This window comes from Pelophylax lessonae, assembly GCF_965119305.1.
Source record: "Pelophylax lessonae genome assembly, chromosome: 10".
Lineage (NCBI taxonomy): Eukaryota > Metazoa > Chordata > Amphibia > Anura > Ranidae > Pelophylax > Pelophylax lessonae.
In genome coordinates this window covers 167416423-167435238 of record NC_138777.1, presented here as the reverse complement: position 1 = coordinate 167435238, position 18816 = coordinate 167416423, and the positions used below count along the sequence as shown (strand labels likewise).

At 44.2% G+C, this 18816-nt stretch overlaps 1 protein-coding gene across 1 annotated transcript in view; it reads right to left on the bottom strand.

Moving 5' to 3' along the window:
* The window catches only part of EML3 (EMAP like 3), a 153091-nt gene that overhangs the window by 108463 nt on the left and 25812 nt on the right, over positions 1–18816 (bottom strand). Inside the window, exons 2-3 of the mRNA XM_082270182.1 lie at positions 17738–17872; positions 9849–9912 (exon numbers count right to left, since the gene is read on the bottom strand). Coding sequence (XP_082126308.1) covers positions 9849–9912; positions 17738–17872 — 199 coding nt within the window. The remainder of the gene's footprint in view (positions 1–9848; positions 9913–17737; positions 17873–18816) is intronic.

Here is an 18816-nt window from a genome sequence, read left to right as displayed (position 1 = left end):
TTTGGGATGCAGTCCACCAAACATTCAAAGTGCAAAAAAGTTTCAAGTGAAAGAATTCAGATCCAATCTTCTGTGACTTCCACTTGATCAAGTCACTCTCTTTATAATGGCCACCTACCTCTCTATATGGACACTCTAAGTAAATAAGGTGTTCAAATATACCTTGCTGGGGAAAACGGCCAACTGTGCTGGAACTCTCTAAGTCAGCTTTCTGTTGAGAAAATCCTCTCATATACCCCCCGGTTAATCACCACAGAAAAGAGGATGCAGACATCATTGAGCAACATATAAGATTTATTAAAAATGTGTATATATATATATATATATACACAGTGGGGATTGAACGTTTGGGCACCCCAGGTTAATATTTGTATTAATGTGCATAAAGAAGCCAAGGAAAGATGGAAAAATCTCCATAAGGCATCAAATTACAGATTAGACATTCTTATATGTCAACAAAAGTTAGATTTTATTTCCATCATTTACACTTTCAAAATAACAGAAAACAAAAAAATGGCGTCTGCAAAAGTTTGGGCACCCTGCAGAGTTAATATCTTGTACTGCCCCCTTTGGCAAGTATCACAGCTTGTAAACGCTTTTTGTAGCCAGCCAAGAGTCTTTCAATTCTTGTTTGAGGTATCTTTGCCCTTCCTCTTCCTTACAAAAGTCTTCCAGTTCTTTGAGATGTCTGGGCGTGCTGTCACGCACTGCTCTTTTAAGGTCTATCCATAGATTTTCTATTATGTTGAGGTCAGGAGATTGTGAAGGCCATGGCAAAACCTTCAGTTTACGCCTCTTGATGTAATCCCCCGTGGATTTCAAGGTGTGTTTAGGATCATTATCCATTTGTAGAAGCCAGCCTCTCTTTAACTTCAGCTTTTTCACAGATGGCATCAAGTTACCATCCAAAATTTGCTGAAGTTTTATTGAATCCATTTTTCCTTCTACTCGTGAGATGTTCCCTCTGCCACTGGCTGCAATACAACCCCAAAGCATGATTGATCCACCCCATGCTTAGCAGTTGGACAGAGGTTCTTTTCATTAAATTCTGTGCCCCTTCTTCTCCAAACGTACCTTTGCTCATTCCGGCCAAAAAGTTACATTTTAACCTCATCGGTCCACAGAACTTGTTTCCAAAATGCATCAGGCTTGTCTATATGTTCATTTGCAAAGTTCAAACGCTGATTTTTGTGGTGAGGACGTAGAAGAGGTTTTCTTCTGATGACTCATCCATGAAGACCATATTTGTACAAGTATCTCTTTATAGTGGAATAGTGTACCACAACTCCAGTGTCTGCCAGATCTTTCTGGAGGGATCGTGCAGTCAAACATGGGTTTTGAATGGTTTTTCTCACAATCCTGCGAGCTCTTCTGTCTGATATTTTTCTTGGTCTTCCAGATCTTCCTTTAACTTCCACTGTTCCTGATGACTGCCATTTCTTAATTACATTCCGAACAGAGGATATTGACATCTGAAAATGCTTTGCTATCTTCTTATAGCCTTCTCCAGCTTTGTGAGTGTCAACTATTTTCAGTTTCAGTTTTCTAGGCAACTGCTTAGAAGATCCCATGGTGCTGATTGTTGGGGCAAGGTCAGATGAGTCTTGGCATTTAAAACCTTTGAGATTGACATTACCTGGTCTTCCCAGACGATGATTGAGAACAATCCATGACACTGGCAGGTCTCAGCCTTGCAAAGGGGGCAGTGCATGCTATAAATTCTGCAGGGTGCCCAAACATTTGCAGACACCATTTTTTTGTTTTCTGTAATTTTGAAAGTGTCAATGATGGAAATAAAATCTAACTTTTGTTGACATATTAAAATAATGTCTAATCTGTAATTTGATGCCTTTTGGAGATTTTTCCATCTTTCCTTGGCTTCTTTATGCACAAAACAAATTTTTACCTGGGGTGCCCAAACTTTCGATCCCCACTGTATATGTATATGTATATATATATATATACACACACACAGTGTATATATATATATACAGGGGTTGACTGGCAACTTTTGGCCCAGGGGGCAAGTAAAAACCAGAGGCCCATGGCGTAGCGACCTGGCCCCCCTCCCACTCTCCCTCTTCCCGGCCTCCTCCTGACCTCCATTCCAGGCTGAAGCTCTACTCTAGGTACTTTCTACTTACTGGCCAAATATGGGTTCCCAACCTGGCTACCAGGGGGGGTTGGGGGGAGCTGGGAAAGCTTGGTCGGGGGGGGGGGGGTTGCCAGGGGAGGAGAGTTTTTTAGTGGGGCATAGAACCGGCCTCCTTTCATGCTAGGGAGGAGGCCTGCGCTCTGTCCTTGTCTTCATCCCACACTCAGTAGGTCAGCGGTGGGGACTTTTTACTTCTCTTCACCAGGAATCCTTTAGGCATGTCTGTGGCAGAAGCGGTGCAGCCTTTTTACAGGGCATCAGAGCGGCCTGGGGGGCAATTGCCCCCCTGGCCCAGTCCTCCCCTGTATATATATATATATATATATATATATATATATATATATACAGGGCTTTTTTTCTCAGAGAATAGGTGAAGGAACTCCCCCTTCTGCGTCCCCCCTTGTCTTGAACCCCTCCCCCACCCTCCTCTGAGCACCCTCCCTTGGTCCCACCTCCCAGTACTTCCCCAAGTATCATATTGTGGTGCTAAATAATTTGTATGGGATGTGTTCTTGTCTAATAACAAGAAAAGCAGTAAAATAGATCCCCTGGAGCCAGCAACAATAGACTCCCCCAGCAACAATGGACCTCACCCCAGCAACAATGGACCTCACCCCAGCAACAATAGACACCCCCCCCCAGCAACAACAGACCTCACCCAGCAACAAAAGACCCCAGCCAGCACAATAGTTCCCCCACACAACAATAGACCCTCCTAGCAGCCACCATCAATAGACCCTACAGCAGCCACCATCAATAGACCCTCCAGCAGCCAGCAGCAATAGACCTCTCCCTCAACAGTAGATTCCTACCAGCAACATAAGACTCCCCAGCAACAACAGACCCCCCACCAGCAACAATAGACCTTCACACAAATACAAATCCTCATCAGTGACAATAGATCCCCCAGCAGCCAGCATCAATAGAAGCTCCAGCACACCCCTTGCTATTACATACATTCAGTGCTGGAGGTGCCGGAACTGCGTTCCCCCACGTTCCTGCTGGAAAAAAAGCCCTGTATATATATATATATATATACAGGGCTGGTAACAAATCGCAAAAATGACCTGGTCATTAAGAGGGAAAATCTTCCGCTCCAGAAGTGGTTAATGGATGTAAGTTTTGCCTGATGTTGCTACCATGTGTCTGCTTGGATACTATTGTCTTTGGTTGTTCACTTTGAGGGAATAAGGCTCCATTCACACTACCGCGACTTGTCAGGCCACTTGTCAGCCTGACAAGTCGCGGTCCCTCGCGGTCCATGCAGTGCTACAGGACCCGTTCTAATAGGAGCGACACAAGTCGCTCCGACTTAGAAAAAGGGTCCTGTACTACTTCGGGGCGACCTCGGAGCGACTTGCATAGACATTAATTTTATGACGTCCGTGCAAGTCGCGCCGAAGTCGCGGTGCACGGGACTTGTGCGGTCGCCCCCGAAGTCGTGCCGCGGCAGTGTGAATGCGGTCTAAAGGGCTATGAGATTATCCGAGCTTGTTGTTTTTTTTTTTTTTTAAATCAGATTCAAAGTTTTTCTCTTTTATTGCCCAACTTTGTCTTGGTGTGATCTCAAATTATTCCCAGGGTATTTCGGAGGGGAAGGTGGGGTGGGCGAGGGACAGGGACATAAAGGGTCTTCAACACAAGGATTTTCATATTGTTTGAGCAAAAGGGGACATGTTTTTCTGATACATACAGAGGGGGACAACAGACAATTGAAGCAAGATAACCAAAATAATTTAAATGAGATAGATTTTTTCCTCTCTTTTTCTTTTTTTTTTTTTTTTTTTTTACAATGGTAAAGAGAGGACACTATTTCTTTATGGAGGGGGTCAGAGTTTGGTTAAGGGGTTACATATTATAGTTTAGAAGAATGCCAAATTACATGATTATCAAAATGAATGACATCCTATTTCTCACCTGTCTTTTTTTTTACTAGCAAAATTTTATATAATGGTTTGGGCTTAATTAGACCTTTCAATACCAGAGTTTTCTGAAGCTTAGAGACCGAGACCATTTCAAACCACACCAAGCTATTTCAGACATATTGTTTTATGTCACAAAAATTTTAAGTTCTAAAAATACTGTCTGCCTTTCCAGTAATTTGTACCTTTAATCTGTGGTCATGTGACCGCACAAGCTGTTCTTTCAAACTATATCCAAACTGGGGGGGGGTTTGCAACATTCACTGCTAAAAGAAGCAGCATGATTGCCTCGCTCAGTTGCTTTGCAAAGCACGGTTTTCGGAGTTCCTGTCAATGAAAACTAGCAGGACCGTCAACCAGACTACAGACAACAGGCACACTGTGCATCTATGCAGCATCCTGTAGCTCTGGTTAGGACCTGAGAGATGCAAATTGACCATGCCAGCTGCCTCCATGCTTGGCGTGGTCACAGTGCTATAGGATGACCTGGCAATGTCAACAGGTTGTTGATGTTAATAAGCAAACATGCTGTATGAAATAACTATTTGCAGTTAATATGGGCAAAGAAATGCAATTATAAAATCAAACTTAGGCCCCTTTCACACAGGCGGACCGTTCAGATCCGCCTGTCAGTTTAATTGGCGGATCTGAACGGTCCCCCCATGCATCCCTATGGGGCATCGGATGTCAGCAGAGACATGTCCGCTGACATCCGATCCGATCTGTCAAATCTGGACGGATGGATACTCTATTTTCCATCCGTCCAGCGGATCGGATCAAATGAGAACGGACAGAAGGTCCGTTCCCAATCCGATTCCCCCATAGAAATGCATGGGGACCTGACAGCTGTGTCTCCGCACACAGCACGGAGACACAGCTGTCATCCGCCTGCTCAGCGGGGGATCGGTGGACCGATCCCCTGCTGAGAAAAATGGAGTCTGCCTGACAGACTCCAAGTGTGAAAGGGTCCTAAATGTACTCATGGTCAGGATTATTATATATGTAGCACCCTCCTAGGTAGGTGCTAGGTAAAATCATTGTTTGCTCCATCTGCTTATTACAGGAGCCCGATCAGTAGTTAAGCCTGTTACATGTGTCCATGTTTGATTCACTAGGTCTGAGGGAGTGTTCCCACTGTATCCAATAGGGGAGCCTGTTGGACAGTGGAGGAAACCCAGCCAGGGACACACAGGCTTTTGTGGCTGTCCCAGTGGGAGGGCACAACAGTGGTGCATCCTGGGATTGGTCATAAAAGCCAGGGGCACAAGTGACAGGAGGTCTTTGGGCGGGAAGCCAGATCCCAGGAGGAGGGTGACGGCTGTCTCTCCTCCTGTCAGAGTGGAAAGTGGTCACAGGCAGTCGGCCTAGTGGACCAGAAGTGTGGTGCTGAGCCAGAAGGTCCAGAGGATACTGACTGTGGAGGAAGTGGCAGAGCGACCTGAGGAAAAACAGTGTCCGTGAGTACCAGGGAGCTTGCCAGGGGTCTGCCCAGGAAGGGGACCACTCCAGGGAGAGTCAGTGGACAGGAGCCAGCACACACAGCAAGTAAGAAAGGGGGTGCCAAGTTAGACCCAGAAGAGAAACCTAAAGTATAGTTCACCTTTTAATCTCCACCTCAGTGGCAAAGTGAAGCAGCGGCCTTGCCGCACACAATGCAGTTAGATGTCCTCAAGATTTGTGCATAGTTACTAAGTTGGAGCATCCCACTAATCCCTTCCCCCATCCCAATTTCAAATAAAATACAAAAAAAAAACAAATCCCTTGGACTGTTCATTGACTGAGCCAAGTGTAAAAGTGCTAAGATTTCACAGACTTTTGCTATGGGTAACCCAGGGGAATCCACACTCAGCAGCTCCCCAGGGGGCGGTGCTACATATATTTAGACTTAAAAAGTTGTATTGTAGTCACAGAGAGATTAAAGCGACTCGGCCATGTGGACACAAAAATAAAAAAAAATGATGCCTGGAAAAGAAGCCATTTAACCACTTGCCGACCGCCGCAAGTAGATTAACTGCGGCGGTCAGCCCCTCACAGGCAAAGTAACGTAAATATACGTCACTAGCCTGTGAGGCTCTGGGGAGCGAGCGCGTGCCGCCGGTGGCGCGCTCCCGCGTGGTCACGGACCCCCCCCGCGCATGTGACCGGCGGACCCGATGTCCGCCGGTCACTCTGCGATCGGCGGGGGAGAGGGAGAAAGGCAGGCAGCTTGTGTAAACAAGCTGCCTGTCATTCTCCCCTGTGTAGAAACACCGATCATACGGTTCTACTATGTAGGACCGTTGATCAGTGTAACTACAGCTCAACAGACAGCCAATCACAGTTAGAATCACGCCCCTAGGGACACACACAGCCCCTCCCTCTCAAATAAAGTTAACCCCTTCACTGCCAGTGTATTTTTACAGTAACAGTGCATATATATAGCACTGATTACTGTAGAAATGTCACTGGTAACCCCAAAAGTGTCAAAAATGTCAGTCAAGGGTCCGATCTGTCTGCCGCAATGTCGCAGTACCGCAAAAAAATCGCAGATCGCTGCCATTACGCGTTAAAAAAAAACAACAAAAATGACAAAAATCTTTCCCTTTGTTAGTAAACGCGATAACTTTTGCGCAAACCAATCAAAATACGCTTTTTGCGATTTTTTTTACCAAACATAGGTAGCATAAAACAAATTGGCCGAAAATGTTAAAAAATTTTGATTTTTACTTTTTTTTGGGGGGGAATTTCATATAAAAAAATGTGAAAAATATTGTTATTTTTGCAAAATTGACGCTCTTTTTTTGTTAATAGTGCATGATCAAAAAATCGCACAGGTGATCAAATACCACCAAAAGAAAGCTCTGTTTGTGAGAAAAAAAGGACGTCAAATTCGTTTAGGTACAGCGTCGCACGACCGCGCAATTGTCCGTTAAAGTCACGCAGTGCCGAATCGCAAAATACCCCCTGGTCAGGAAGGGGGTAAAATCTTCTGGGGCTTAAGTGGTTAAAGCGACCCTGCCCTGTGGACACAAAAATGTAAAAAAATGATGCCTGGAAAAGAAGCCATTTAATACCTACCTGCTCCATGTATTAAAGTCTCTTTTCTATCTCTGTATTCACGAGATATAAAATTATCCAGCTTGCTTCCCAGTGGGGTGAATGCGTGGTCCCTTGCTGCACTCTATGACTTCTTTCACCAGCCTCACGTCCTGTGGTGACAGCGGGAGGAATCATAGTGTGCAGAGGGGGAACAGGCATATGACACTCCTGAAGAAGACAATTCGGCCAAAAATATAACTGCATCAGATAGAGCGCAGACATTGTTCTGCTGATAATTTTCCACCAACATCGGTCCATTTTTAGATCAACTTTTGTCAAGCTGGGTGGTGCTTGCTTGTCTATCATTGGCTATATTTTGTGAATACAGAGAAGAACAGCTGCACAGGCAGTCGCATGGGTTAGTAAATTATTTCTATTCTAGGCAGTATGTTTTTTTAGTTTTGAGTCTGGTCGACAGGGTCACTTTAGATAAAGATTAAACTGTTTGGTTAACATTTGAAGGAGAAGTTTGGGGTGAATGAAAAAACAAACATACATGCTCACCATCCATATGACACTGCAGCTGTCCTGTGCCAGCTCTAAGACCAAGAGCTGAACGATCACCTGACCGCTGATCAATCAGCTTTCAGTCTGCTCGCAAAAGACAACAGTGACTGTCAGTCAGTCAATGCACCTCGCTCTACTCCTCTGATGTTCACTGGAGCACCAGACTGGGAAGGGGGCAATTCCGGCTGGCCCTGGCTTTCAGCCGCACCCTGAAAGGCCGTGCAAGCCATCAATCATGCAGCCAGGTGGATCCTGACAGTTTTGTCAGGATCCTTCCTGAATTTGGTGTGGCTCTGCCCCATCAGCAGATGGAGGGCAATAGTTTAACGAGCTCTGACTTCACCACGGAGATTATAAAAAGTGCTTTGATGTCAAGTGTGCTGTCATTTAACTTTCTTTGTAAACATGGAATGTCGAAGCATTGCTTTTTTCAATGCACTATTATGGTCCATTATTAGAAAGCTCTCTGAAGCAGGATCGCAAGCACAGGGGATAGTTTATTCAACTGCTAGGCTTAGTGCTGGGCCTTGTCTAACAGATGGCAGATCAAACACTTGATTGTTGCTGGAAGCAGTGAGAATCTTTGAGCCCAGGTGCCATTTAAAATTGACATCGGAAAAAAAAGTTGCTACCCCAGCTTATTTTTAAATTGGCACCTGGGAGTTAAGTAGTTAACAAAATGATGCCAAATGAAGATGCATGGCAAATTCATACATCAAGCATCTATTTGTATTGTTCTCTTGGCTTAAGCCTGGTAAACACAGGCCAAATCTCAGGCTGTATTGGCTAGTTTAATAGAAAATGGCCGACATCTGGCCCATATGTACAGCAGGCTGTCCTAAAGGAAAAAAAACTCATACTCTGTACCAGGCATTAGAATCTGTCCCTGACCACATCTGCCTATTGTCACCTCTTCTGCCCCGCAGCCAGTGGTGTATGTAGGTTTTGTGCTGCCCTAGGCCTGACTAAGTTTGTGCACCCCCTAATTTAAATATGACCCACCCCTTCCTGCAAAGGCCACACCCTTTCCTGTGTATGACCCATCCTGTCATCTGTACACACCACAGACCACAACCACAGTCTGTGTCCATCAGCATTACCTTCTTATCAGTTCCCATAAGTTCAGCCTCATCAGTGCCGCCTCATTACTGCCCATCATTGCAGCCTCATCAGTGCAGCATATCAGTGTGGCCTCATCAGTGGCCATCTGTGGCCACCAGTGTAGCCTATAAGTGCCCATTAGTGCAGCTTATCATACTGGCAGGTAGCAATGTGACTGCTTTATGGGGGTGCCAGACTGATTTGCCTCCTAGACCCTGCCCTCTGGCCCAATTTGCCCCATAATACTGTCACTAAACTAAAAGTGTAGCACAAGCCGCCGGGGACCCTTTTCATGTGGGAGCCAGGAGGAGGCTGTTTTTTTTTCATGCGGTATGCAGCTTTTTGCTGCCCCCCTGCAAAGTGCCGCCCTAGGCCTGGGCCTTGTCGGCCTAGGCCAAGATACATCACTGCCCGCAGCATCAGATGTTCTAAAGCTGATAATGTCAATGCTATTGAAATAAAAAGGGTCTGAGAGGGTTCACAGAGATGATATATTCAATTTCAGATTTATGTTTTTTGCTATATTGAAGGAGAAGCAATACATGCAAGTGACGGTCACGGATGCCTAAATTACTCTGACTAGTACTACAGAAAAATGAATCCTGCAAGATCTGGCACATATACCTTTTTGGTAGTAGTTGAAGAGAGGGTTAAATACATGTAACACATTCATTAAACAGAGATCAATGGGATTTAAGGATAATTTTTCACTATGACAACCCCATGTACAGAACTTATGTGATGCAATCAGGGCCGGGACAAGGGGTGGTTGCCCTGGGCTTATTTACATTTGTAACTTCTCCAATCCTTAAGACCCCGTTCACACTGGGGTGACTTGTCAAGCGACCTGGTCGCCTGACAAGTCGCCGTGGTTCGCCTGCCATAGAGTAGCACAGGACCCGTTCTAATAGGAGCGACATAAGTCGCTCCGACTTAGAAAAAGGATCCTGAGCTTCTATGGGGCGACCGGGAGCGACCTGCATTGACTTCAATGATATGAAGTCCGTGCCGGCCGCTCCGAGGTTGCGCCTGTGTGAACCGGCTCTAATTGTTATAGCAAATAAAAAGCATACATATGTTGTTACCTGCAGGTTTTTGATGGTGTGATGGTATCTTTCACAGGCTGCACCACAGAGGAGTTGGAATTACCTGTTTTACAGTTAAATTTACAATCAGTTATAGCAAATCATGAAAACATTTACATTTTTTAACCATATACGGTTATACACTATATCAATGATGGCGAACCTTGGCACCCCAGATGTTTTGGAACTACATTTCCCATCAACTACACTGCAGAGTGCATGAGCATTATGGGAAATGTAGTTCCAAAACATCTGGAGTGCCAAGGTTCGCCATCACTGCACTATATGATCCCATTCCCCACTCAGTGTATACATCTGATGAAATATTCAATATTACCAATGCCAGTAAAATATATTCAATATCACTAAATACTTGCCATATAAAAAGGATTATGCCTCCCAACCTGGCCTGGGTCTAACGCTGGCCATACACTAGCCGAAATATCGGCAAACTCATTTTCGAAAAATGAAAAATCGGCCGTGAGAGCAGACGATCGTGCCATCATGTAATGACCGAATTTCGAACGATAAATCAATGGACATAAATGAATTCAGTTTGTCACATATACCTAGTGCATACAGGTCGGCCGAGAAACACATTAACCTTTCAATTTATCATTAGTTTATCGTTCGGCCGGCAGATTTTCAAAACTGTTCCTTCGATTTTTCGGCTCTGAAAAGTTGAAAACGATTTTCTATTTGTGCCCATTAACTGGACAAAAAACGGACGATCGGACCAAATGACAGATTTTCGAATGATTTCTCGGCAGGTGTACGGCCACCATTAGTTCTCTAATGATCCTATCATTGAGGTACATGACGTGATAACTTTATCTTCAAAGATTTCATTACACTTGTGTATGGCTAAGATTTCAAGCAAAAACATCCCTGTGAATGGGAGGTGTTCTTCGCTCTTCAATTGAGAAAAGTGAAGGCTGAAAGATTTGCATATCCACTGCTGTCAGATTTGGGTAAGGAAGGTTGTGGGTTCTGATGCTCAGTAAATGCATGCATGAAAGGACAAGGAGATAACTCCCCGCCCAACCGTCACAGGGAGATCTCTGCCTTTCTACGCTTGTCTTTAAATCCTAACTGAAAGACAAGTAATTTGCTGTAGATAAATTATATATCATAAACTGCTGGCAAAAAACTAAAATACATGTTCTGATTTTTTATTCTTTGTTACATATCAGCACTGTGGATCTCCTGCAGTTTCATTATAACTACTTTCAATCTACATACACTTCTGCGCTGACTGTATGGCATTTCTCAGAACCAGTAACAACTGTGAACCATGCCTTTGTAATAAGTGTCATTACACACACTTGTAGTCTCCATTAAAAGCCCATGTGACAAGGTGACAACACAGAAAAACAATTGGGACACAGGGACAGAGCATTGTCACTTTATAACAGTGCCTGCACAAGAATGTTCAGAGCAGGGTCACTAGGGAATATTTTAAAGCGCACTTGCCGACCGCCGCACGACTATTGACTGCGGCGGTCAGCCCCTCACAGGCAAAGCGACGTAGTACTACGTCGCTAGCCTGTGAGGCTTCTAGGGAGCGAGTGCGCGCCGCCGGGGGCGCGCTCCCGCGCGGTCACGGACCCCCCCGCGCGTGTGCCCGGCGGACCCGATGTCCGCCGGGCACTCGCGATCATCCGTTACACCGGTAGAAAGGCAGGCGGCTGATGTAAACAAAGCCGCCTGTCATTCTTCCCTGTGTAAGAATGGAGATCAGACGGTTCTACTATGTAGGACCGTTGATCTCTGTTCTTACACCAGCAGCCATGTCCAATCACAGTTAGAAGCACGCCCCTAGGACACACTTAACCCCTCCCTCTCCAATACAGTTAACTCCTTCACTGCCAGTGTCATTTTTACAGTAACAGTGCATATGTATAGCACTGATTACTGCAGTAATGTCACTGGTAACCCCAAAAGTGTCATAAATGTCAGTCAAGGGTCCGATCTGTCCGCCGCAATGTCGCAGTACCGCAAAAAAGAAAAATTGCAGATCGCCGCCATTACTCGTTAAAAAAAAAAAACAACAAAAATGACAAAAATCTTTCCCTTTGTTAGTAAACGCGATAACTTTTGTGCAAACCAATCAAAATACGCTTTTTGCGATTTTTTTTTTACCAAACATATGTAGCAGAAACTAAACTGGCCAAAAATGTAAAAAAATTTAGATTTTTAATTTTTTTTGGGGGGGAATTTCATATAAAAAAATGTGAAAAATATTGTTATTTTTGCAAAATTGATGCTATTTTTTTGTTTATAACGCATGATCAAAAAATCGCACAGGTGATCAAATACCACCAAAAGAAAGCTCTGTTTGTGGGAAGAAAAGGATGTCAAATCGTTTAGGTACAGCGTCGCACGACCGTGCAATTGTCCGTTAAAGTCACACAGTGCCGAATCGCAAAATAGGCCCTGGTCAGGAAGGGGGTAAAATCTTCCGGGGCTTAAGTGGTTAAGCTAAAACATATTTTTAAGTTTACAACAAAGTGGTAAAAGTTAAAACCCCTGTCAAGTTTTTTTTTTTTTTGTCATATCTGTGTCCCATTGGAGAGATTTCTCTTTCCTTAATGACCTGTGGACACAACAGGAAGTGCAATGTAAAAAATACACGCATCTGAACAAATGTCCTCATTTCCCCTCTATTGTTGTTCCGGTGACTACTCATAATTTGGGATTTTCTTTCTTTTTCATTTTCACAGACAATGGTCAGTCATTAGGACAAGTAGACAGGGTGAATCTCCCCAGAAAGAACACAAATAGTAATGCCTTGTATACACGTTCAGATAATCATAAGACTAAAGCCCCGTACACACGTACCGATGGTCGGCTTACAAATGTTCCTCTTTTCTCCCCGGGATGTCGGTGTCTGCTGAAAAGTGCAAAGACAGCACAAGGACAGCACAAGAATTTTGTCCGCCGACTGCAGAAGTGATGTCATGTAATGGTTAACTTTCCCTGTGTTTTCTATTTTCTGAGCATGCCCAGTCTTGCAAATCTGCGGTCTGTCGGCCGAATTGTGTACTGACAGGCGAACAATCGTCCGTTCTGGTGTCGGCATACAAATATTTTCATGTTTGCACGAAAGACTTTTGTCCGCGGATTGTGCGCAGACATCTGTCGGAGGCACCATACTAACACGCGTACAATCGGCAGATCCTTCGTCCACCGACGTTTGTATGCCGACGATCGGTACGTGTGTACGGGCCTTTATCGTTCGCATTTTGTTGCATGATACTAATATCAAATTCAACAAAGCGTACTTAGCATATGATTTTTTCGTATGATTCTGGAAAAGCTTCCTGGTTGCATAGCTTTGTATCAGATAGTGCAAAACATAAACATTGGCAGCCAGGCTTTTTCCGGGTTATTTTCGTGTTTCTGATCATGTGTGGTCTTTATCTATCGATTTTTAACGGACGCATACTGTATAGTACAGAAGTCTTTCGTGTTTGTCCCTTCGGATTTTGTTGGACAAACTGTCGTGTTTGGCTGTCGAAACGACGAAAGCTGTGTACTAACGATCAGATTATCGTGAGATCAAGTTGAAAGCGATTTTTTTCGTACGATTATCTGAACGTGTGTACGAGGCATTATACCAATCTGACAAAATCTAACCAAGCTGCAGATTTCAAAATATTGAAAATGATTTTTTGAAATTACATAAATATGTTAAAATGTTATTTTAGTACTTGGATTTGCATATACTTTAACCACCTCCCATCCGGGCCATTGTACATATACGGCCGGGTGGGAGTCTCGTCCTTCTGAATGGACGTTCCGGAACGTCCTTCAGAAGGAGAGAGATCGCGCCGCCGCGGGCACGCGCAGCGACGCGATCTCCATGTGCCTGTGTCCCTCGGACACAGAGCAACATCATTCGGCAGGAGGGCCCTGTGATTGGCCCTCTTGATCACATGACGGCTGTGTCCAATCACAGCCGTCATGTAATGTAAATAGAGCCGTTGTAACGGCTTCGATCTCTTCTCCTCCTGACAGATCCTGTCAGTGAGGAGAAGAGAAGAGGATCGGTGCTGCTGCTGGGGTGATCAGTGAGTATTTCTAATTACTCACTGATCACAGGGGGGGTCTGTGCTGGTAATCAGATGATTGATTACCAGTACAGCCTTGGGGGGGGAGGGGTGCCACTAAGCCACCAGGGATGCCCACCCATGACCACCAGGGATGCCCACCATGGCCACCAGGGATGGCAAGCAGGGCTCAGAGAGCCCCCCAGTGCCCTCCCTATCAGTGTTGCCCACCAATGCCATCTATCAGTGCTGCCCACCAGTGCCGTTATTGCCATCTATCAGTGCCGCCCACCAGTGCCCATTACTGCCCACCAGTGCCACCTATCAGTGCCCATCAGTGCCGATCAGTGCCCCCCATCAGTGCCGATCAGTGCCGATCATTGCCGCCCAACAGTGCCACCTATCAGTGCCCATCAGTGCAGCCAATCAGTGCCCATCAGTGCTGCCTATCAGTGCCCATCAGCGCTGCCTATCAGTGCCCACCAATGCTGCATATCAGTGCTATCTATCAGTGCCACATATCAGTGCCCATCAGTGCTGCATATCAGTGCTACCTATCAGTGCCCATCAGTGCTGCATATCAGTGCCACCCCATCAGTGCCACCCCATCAGTGCCACCCCATCAGTGTCTCCTAATCAGTGCCTGTCAGTGCGGCATCATCAGTGCTCATCAGTGCAGGAAAAAACATATCTATTTACAAAATTTTATAACCTAAACAAAAAAACTTTTTTTTTTTTTCAAACTTTTCAGTCTTTTTTTTATTTGTGCACCAAAAAAGAAAAAAACCTGACAGTGATCAAATACCACCAAAAGAAAGCTCTATTTGTGGGGAAAAAATGACACAAATTTGGTTTAGGTACAGTGTTGCATGACCGCGCAATTGTCATTCAAATTGCAACAGCGCTAAAAGCTGAAAATTGGTCTGAGAAGGAAGGGGGTTTAAGTGCCCAGTATTGAGGTAGTTAAATCAAGTCTTTAGTAGGCCAGCTTGTCTGCTAATCAGCCTGAACATTGATAACTAATTTAATCTATTCCAAAATGCTAATTTCAAACTGGTGCTTTTGCTGATAGATTATGAAAAAAGTTTTGCCTATAGTTCTACTTTAAAAGCATTGAAGAATAACTGTCGGTTTATAATAGATTGCACCATATGATCCCTACCCTACTCCGAACCCTTCATATCAAAAAGTAAAAAGGTACATAGACCTAAAAACTACAGATTAGTGTAGTCATTTAAGTTTCTTATGACTTTTGATACCTGAACTTTGCCCCTTGTGAGATTAAATAAAGCCTAATCTAGTTGTTCTGGCAATGCAAACAATAATTTGATACAATGAATATTCAATAATCTGTTTTTTTTTACGTTTTGGATAGAGTAAGTGAGGGTTATAACCCCCGTCAGATTTTTTTTTTTGCCATCTGTGACCCATTGCCGAGATTTCCCTTCACTTCCTTTCCCATAGCCAAACAGGAAGAGAGAATAAATCCCTGCAAATTAAAGGAATTCCCTGGGGACCCCTAGGTCACCAGAACTAGTATCCCCATTGGAAGATTTTCCCTCTATTACGTTTCTGGGGACAACCCAAAATGTGGGATTTTCCTGTACTTTCACTTTCAATGGTAATGGGAAACAGGACAAATAGAGAGGGCGCATCTTCCTATGGGGGACACAGATAGCAATAAAAACTGAAAAGCGTTTTAATCCTCCTGCACCCTATCCAAAACTAAAAAAAAAGTTTTGCCTTTAGTTATACTTTAAAGTGATGCTAAAGCCTTAAGTTTTTTCACCTTAATGCATTAAGGTGAAAAACCTTCTGTGCTGCAGCTCCCCCCTAGACCCCCCTTTTCTTAACCTGAGCCTGATCCAATCCAGCAATGTGCATGAGCGCAGCGGATCCCGTTGTTGTCTCTCCTCATTGGACAGAATAATAGCAGCGGGATTGATTGGCTCTTGCTGCTGTCAATCAAATCCAGTGACACGGGAGTGGGGGGCGGGGCCGAGTCCTGCTGTCTGTGTCAATGGACGCAGGAGGGGAACTCGGGAGCAAGCACGCACAGGTGCCCCCAGGGAAAGCAGCTTTCTCTGTCGGTACCCAATGAAGAGGAGCAGCAGGGGGTTCCCAGAAGAAGAGGATCGGGTCTGCTCTGTGCAAAACCATTTTACAGAGCAGGTAAGTATAGGCATGTTTGTTATTTTTATAAAGAAAAAACATGAAGCTTTATAACCACTTTAAGTCTCCATTCACAAGTCACGCACCCTTGCGTCCCATAGTGTAGTACAGGACCGGTTCTAATAGGAGCGTCCTGTACTACTTCGGGGCTACCTGGAGCGACTTGCATAGACATTAATTTTATGAAGTCCGTGCAAGTCGCGCCGAAGTCGCGCTGCACGCGACTTCACAGGTCGCCCCGAAGTCGGATCCGACATAGTGTGAACAGAGACTAAGGTTCTGCCAAAGCCTGTCACTCTTAGTTCTTTACACACTAGTGAAGGGCAAATGTGACCTTTCCTGAGGCAAAGAGGAGCATTAATCTAGGTGGATTGTGTTGGTGGGATTTTGTTTGTGTCAGAAGTTGAACTGCTTCTCTCCATATACAAGTCAATGGGTTTGCAAAATTACCTTGAAGCACCTTAGAAGGAGGTAAGGTGCAAGTCAGAAAGAGCCAACTCTAGGTCAAAGTCTCCTATCAATGAGCTCTGAATGATCTGAGGAGTGTCTCAAACTGATCTCAAATGTAGGCTCAAGCCCAACAAAGGCCATAGGAATCACTTTCATTTATCTGCATGGGGCTAAAGGCAAATTACTGCATATAGAAATTCTTCTGTTTTAGGTCTTACAACTATGGTGGGAACAACCCATAGGGAAAAACAGAACCACAAACACACAGCAGATGTAAACTCAAATGTTATGATGACATAGTGCCTATATCAATGTCATTGATAAGTATATGCAGGTTGTTTTTTACATCAATTTGAGATACTTCCATGATCATTCAGATTCCACTGTAGGTGCAGTTGACTTGCCGTTTACCTGCTTCTGATCTGCTTCAGAATTTTTTGCATCCCCATGGACTTGTAAGGGGAGAGAAGCAGTGCCTAAGTGAACAAAAGCCCATTAACACTGGTCTTAAGTATGGGGTAGATAAATATAGACTGATAGAAGGCTACAATTCTCACTTTTCCTAAAGAAGATCTAGTCAATTGCCTAGTCCTTTGGCCACATGATCAGAACAGAAAGATCAAATAAACTTTTAGCAACACTTTTTCCCAAACAAAGTCACTATTACTCTTTATTAATCCACTTCAACCAGACTGTTAAAACTTAGACCCAATTGACATCTTTTATATACTGTATGTTGCCAATGTAGTGCATTCTAAAAAGACCTGCTTGCTCCATATTTTTTCCAGGTTCCAAAATAATATGAGTTTAATGATGAAAAACACCCAAAATACATAGAACAATGCACCACGCCTAAAACAAACCAATGAGGCCTTAGGCTAACATCTGACTACAGAACAATATTCATGCTGTTTCTATAGACTGTGTGAACCAAATCCTGCTGACATTACATATTATCTGACAACAGACACATCTTTAATACGCCTGGAACTCTTTCTTATAATTACAGTCAGATCGCATTTTGGGAATAATTTATTTCCCATGGGTTCGATATTCTCACTACTGTAAATCTATCCTTTACACGGACAGAATTTTGTGCACCAAATTATTACTTTATGTGAGATGACACTGAGATATAACCTACAAATACCTGTTTGGAATCAATCACTCCGTTATGAAAGATCAAAGCCAAAAGGCCATGTGAAGTTGACTTACATGAATGTCCAGGATTCGAGTTAATTTCCAAGTTCTGAAGTCGTTGTAGAACATCACGCAGTACTGATTTCAGCAGCATGACTTCCTCCTCCTGCGCTTGTAAACGCAACTCCCACTCAGTTGTTGGGCACACATCTGTAAAGGAACACATTCAGTTAGTCCATTGCCCATCCTACTAAGACCCAGCTAACATCACGATTTTACTGTGTTATGCCAAATCGGCATTATTCTTTGTACACCACAGTTATGCTGTATCTTAGAAGAAGAAGAAACATTCTAATTGGACAGCATGGTGGGAAAGTGGTTTGCCTTCTTGTCTTGGGACATGGGATCAGCTCTCACTATAATCAATAGTTGTTTCTTTTTACAATCCAATGCATATGGGTACCTTGAAGAGACCCTGCTACACACTTTTTGGTTCCCTTTGAACACTATAATTGTGGTTCCTTGTTTGAAGTTTTTTATTTTGGTGGTAAATCATCCCAAGATTATTGCATTTGGGACTCTTTTTCCTGATGTCAGCAGCACCCAGCAGACTCTGTACTTCCACCATGGGAAGCAGTGGTGAAATCCTGCTGGGGGCTGGGGTAAGTTACCATGGCACATCCTTCCAGACCACAGCATCCACCATGCCCTACCCTTACCTCCTCCAATTGGGCTGATGCACTATGTGCACTCTGGCACTGTCCCTTGGAGCTGTCAGACTAAAGCCTCGTACACATGCAACAAATTTCCACCGACCGGTCGTCCGTCTTTTGTCCAGAGTGGTGTCTGTTGGTTGGAATGTGCTCTAGACTGCACACAAATTTTCCCGCACGACAGAATTCTACTTCAGAAGTGATGTCATGTGTTGGATTGCTTTCTTTGTGTTCTTTCTTCTCTGAGCATGCCTAGTCTTGCTCATAAGATTTTTCCCCATTGAAATCTGTACTAATGAGACGAAAATCGGACGTGTTTTGACGGTCGACAAAAATTATATAGCCTGCACACCAGGATTTTTTCAGCCGAAAAGTCGGAGTCGGTTGTCGGAAGCACCATACTAACAATCCGAAAATCGGCAGATCGGTCGTCGGACGAAA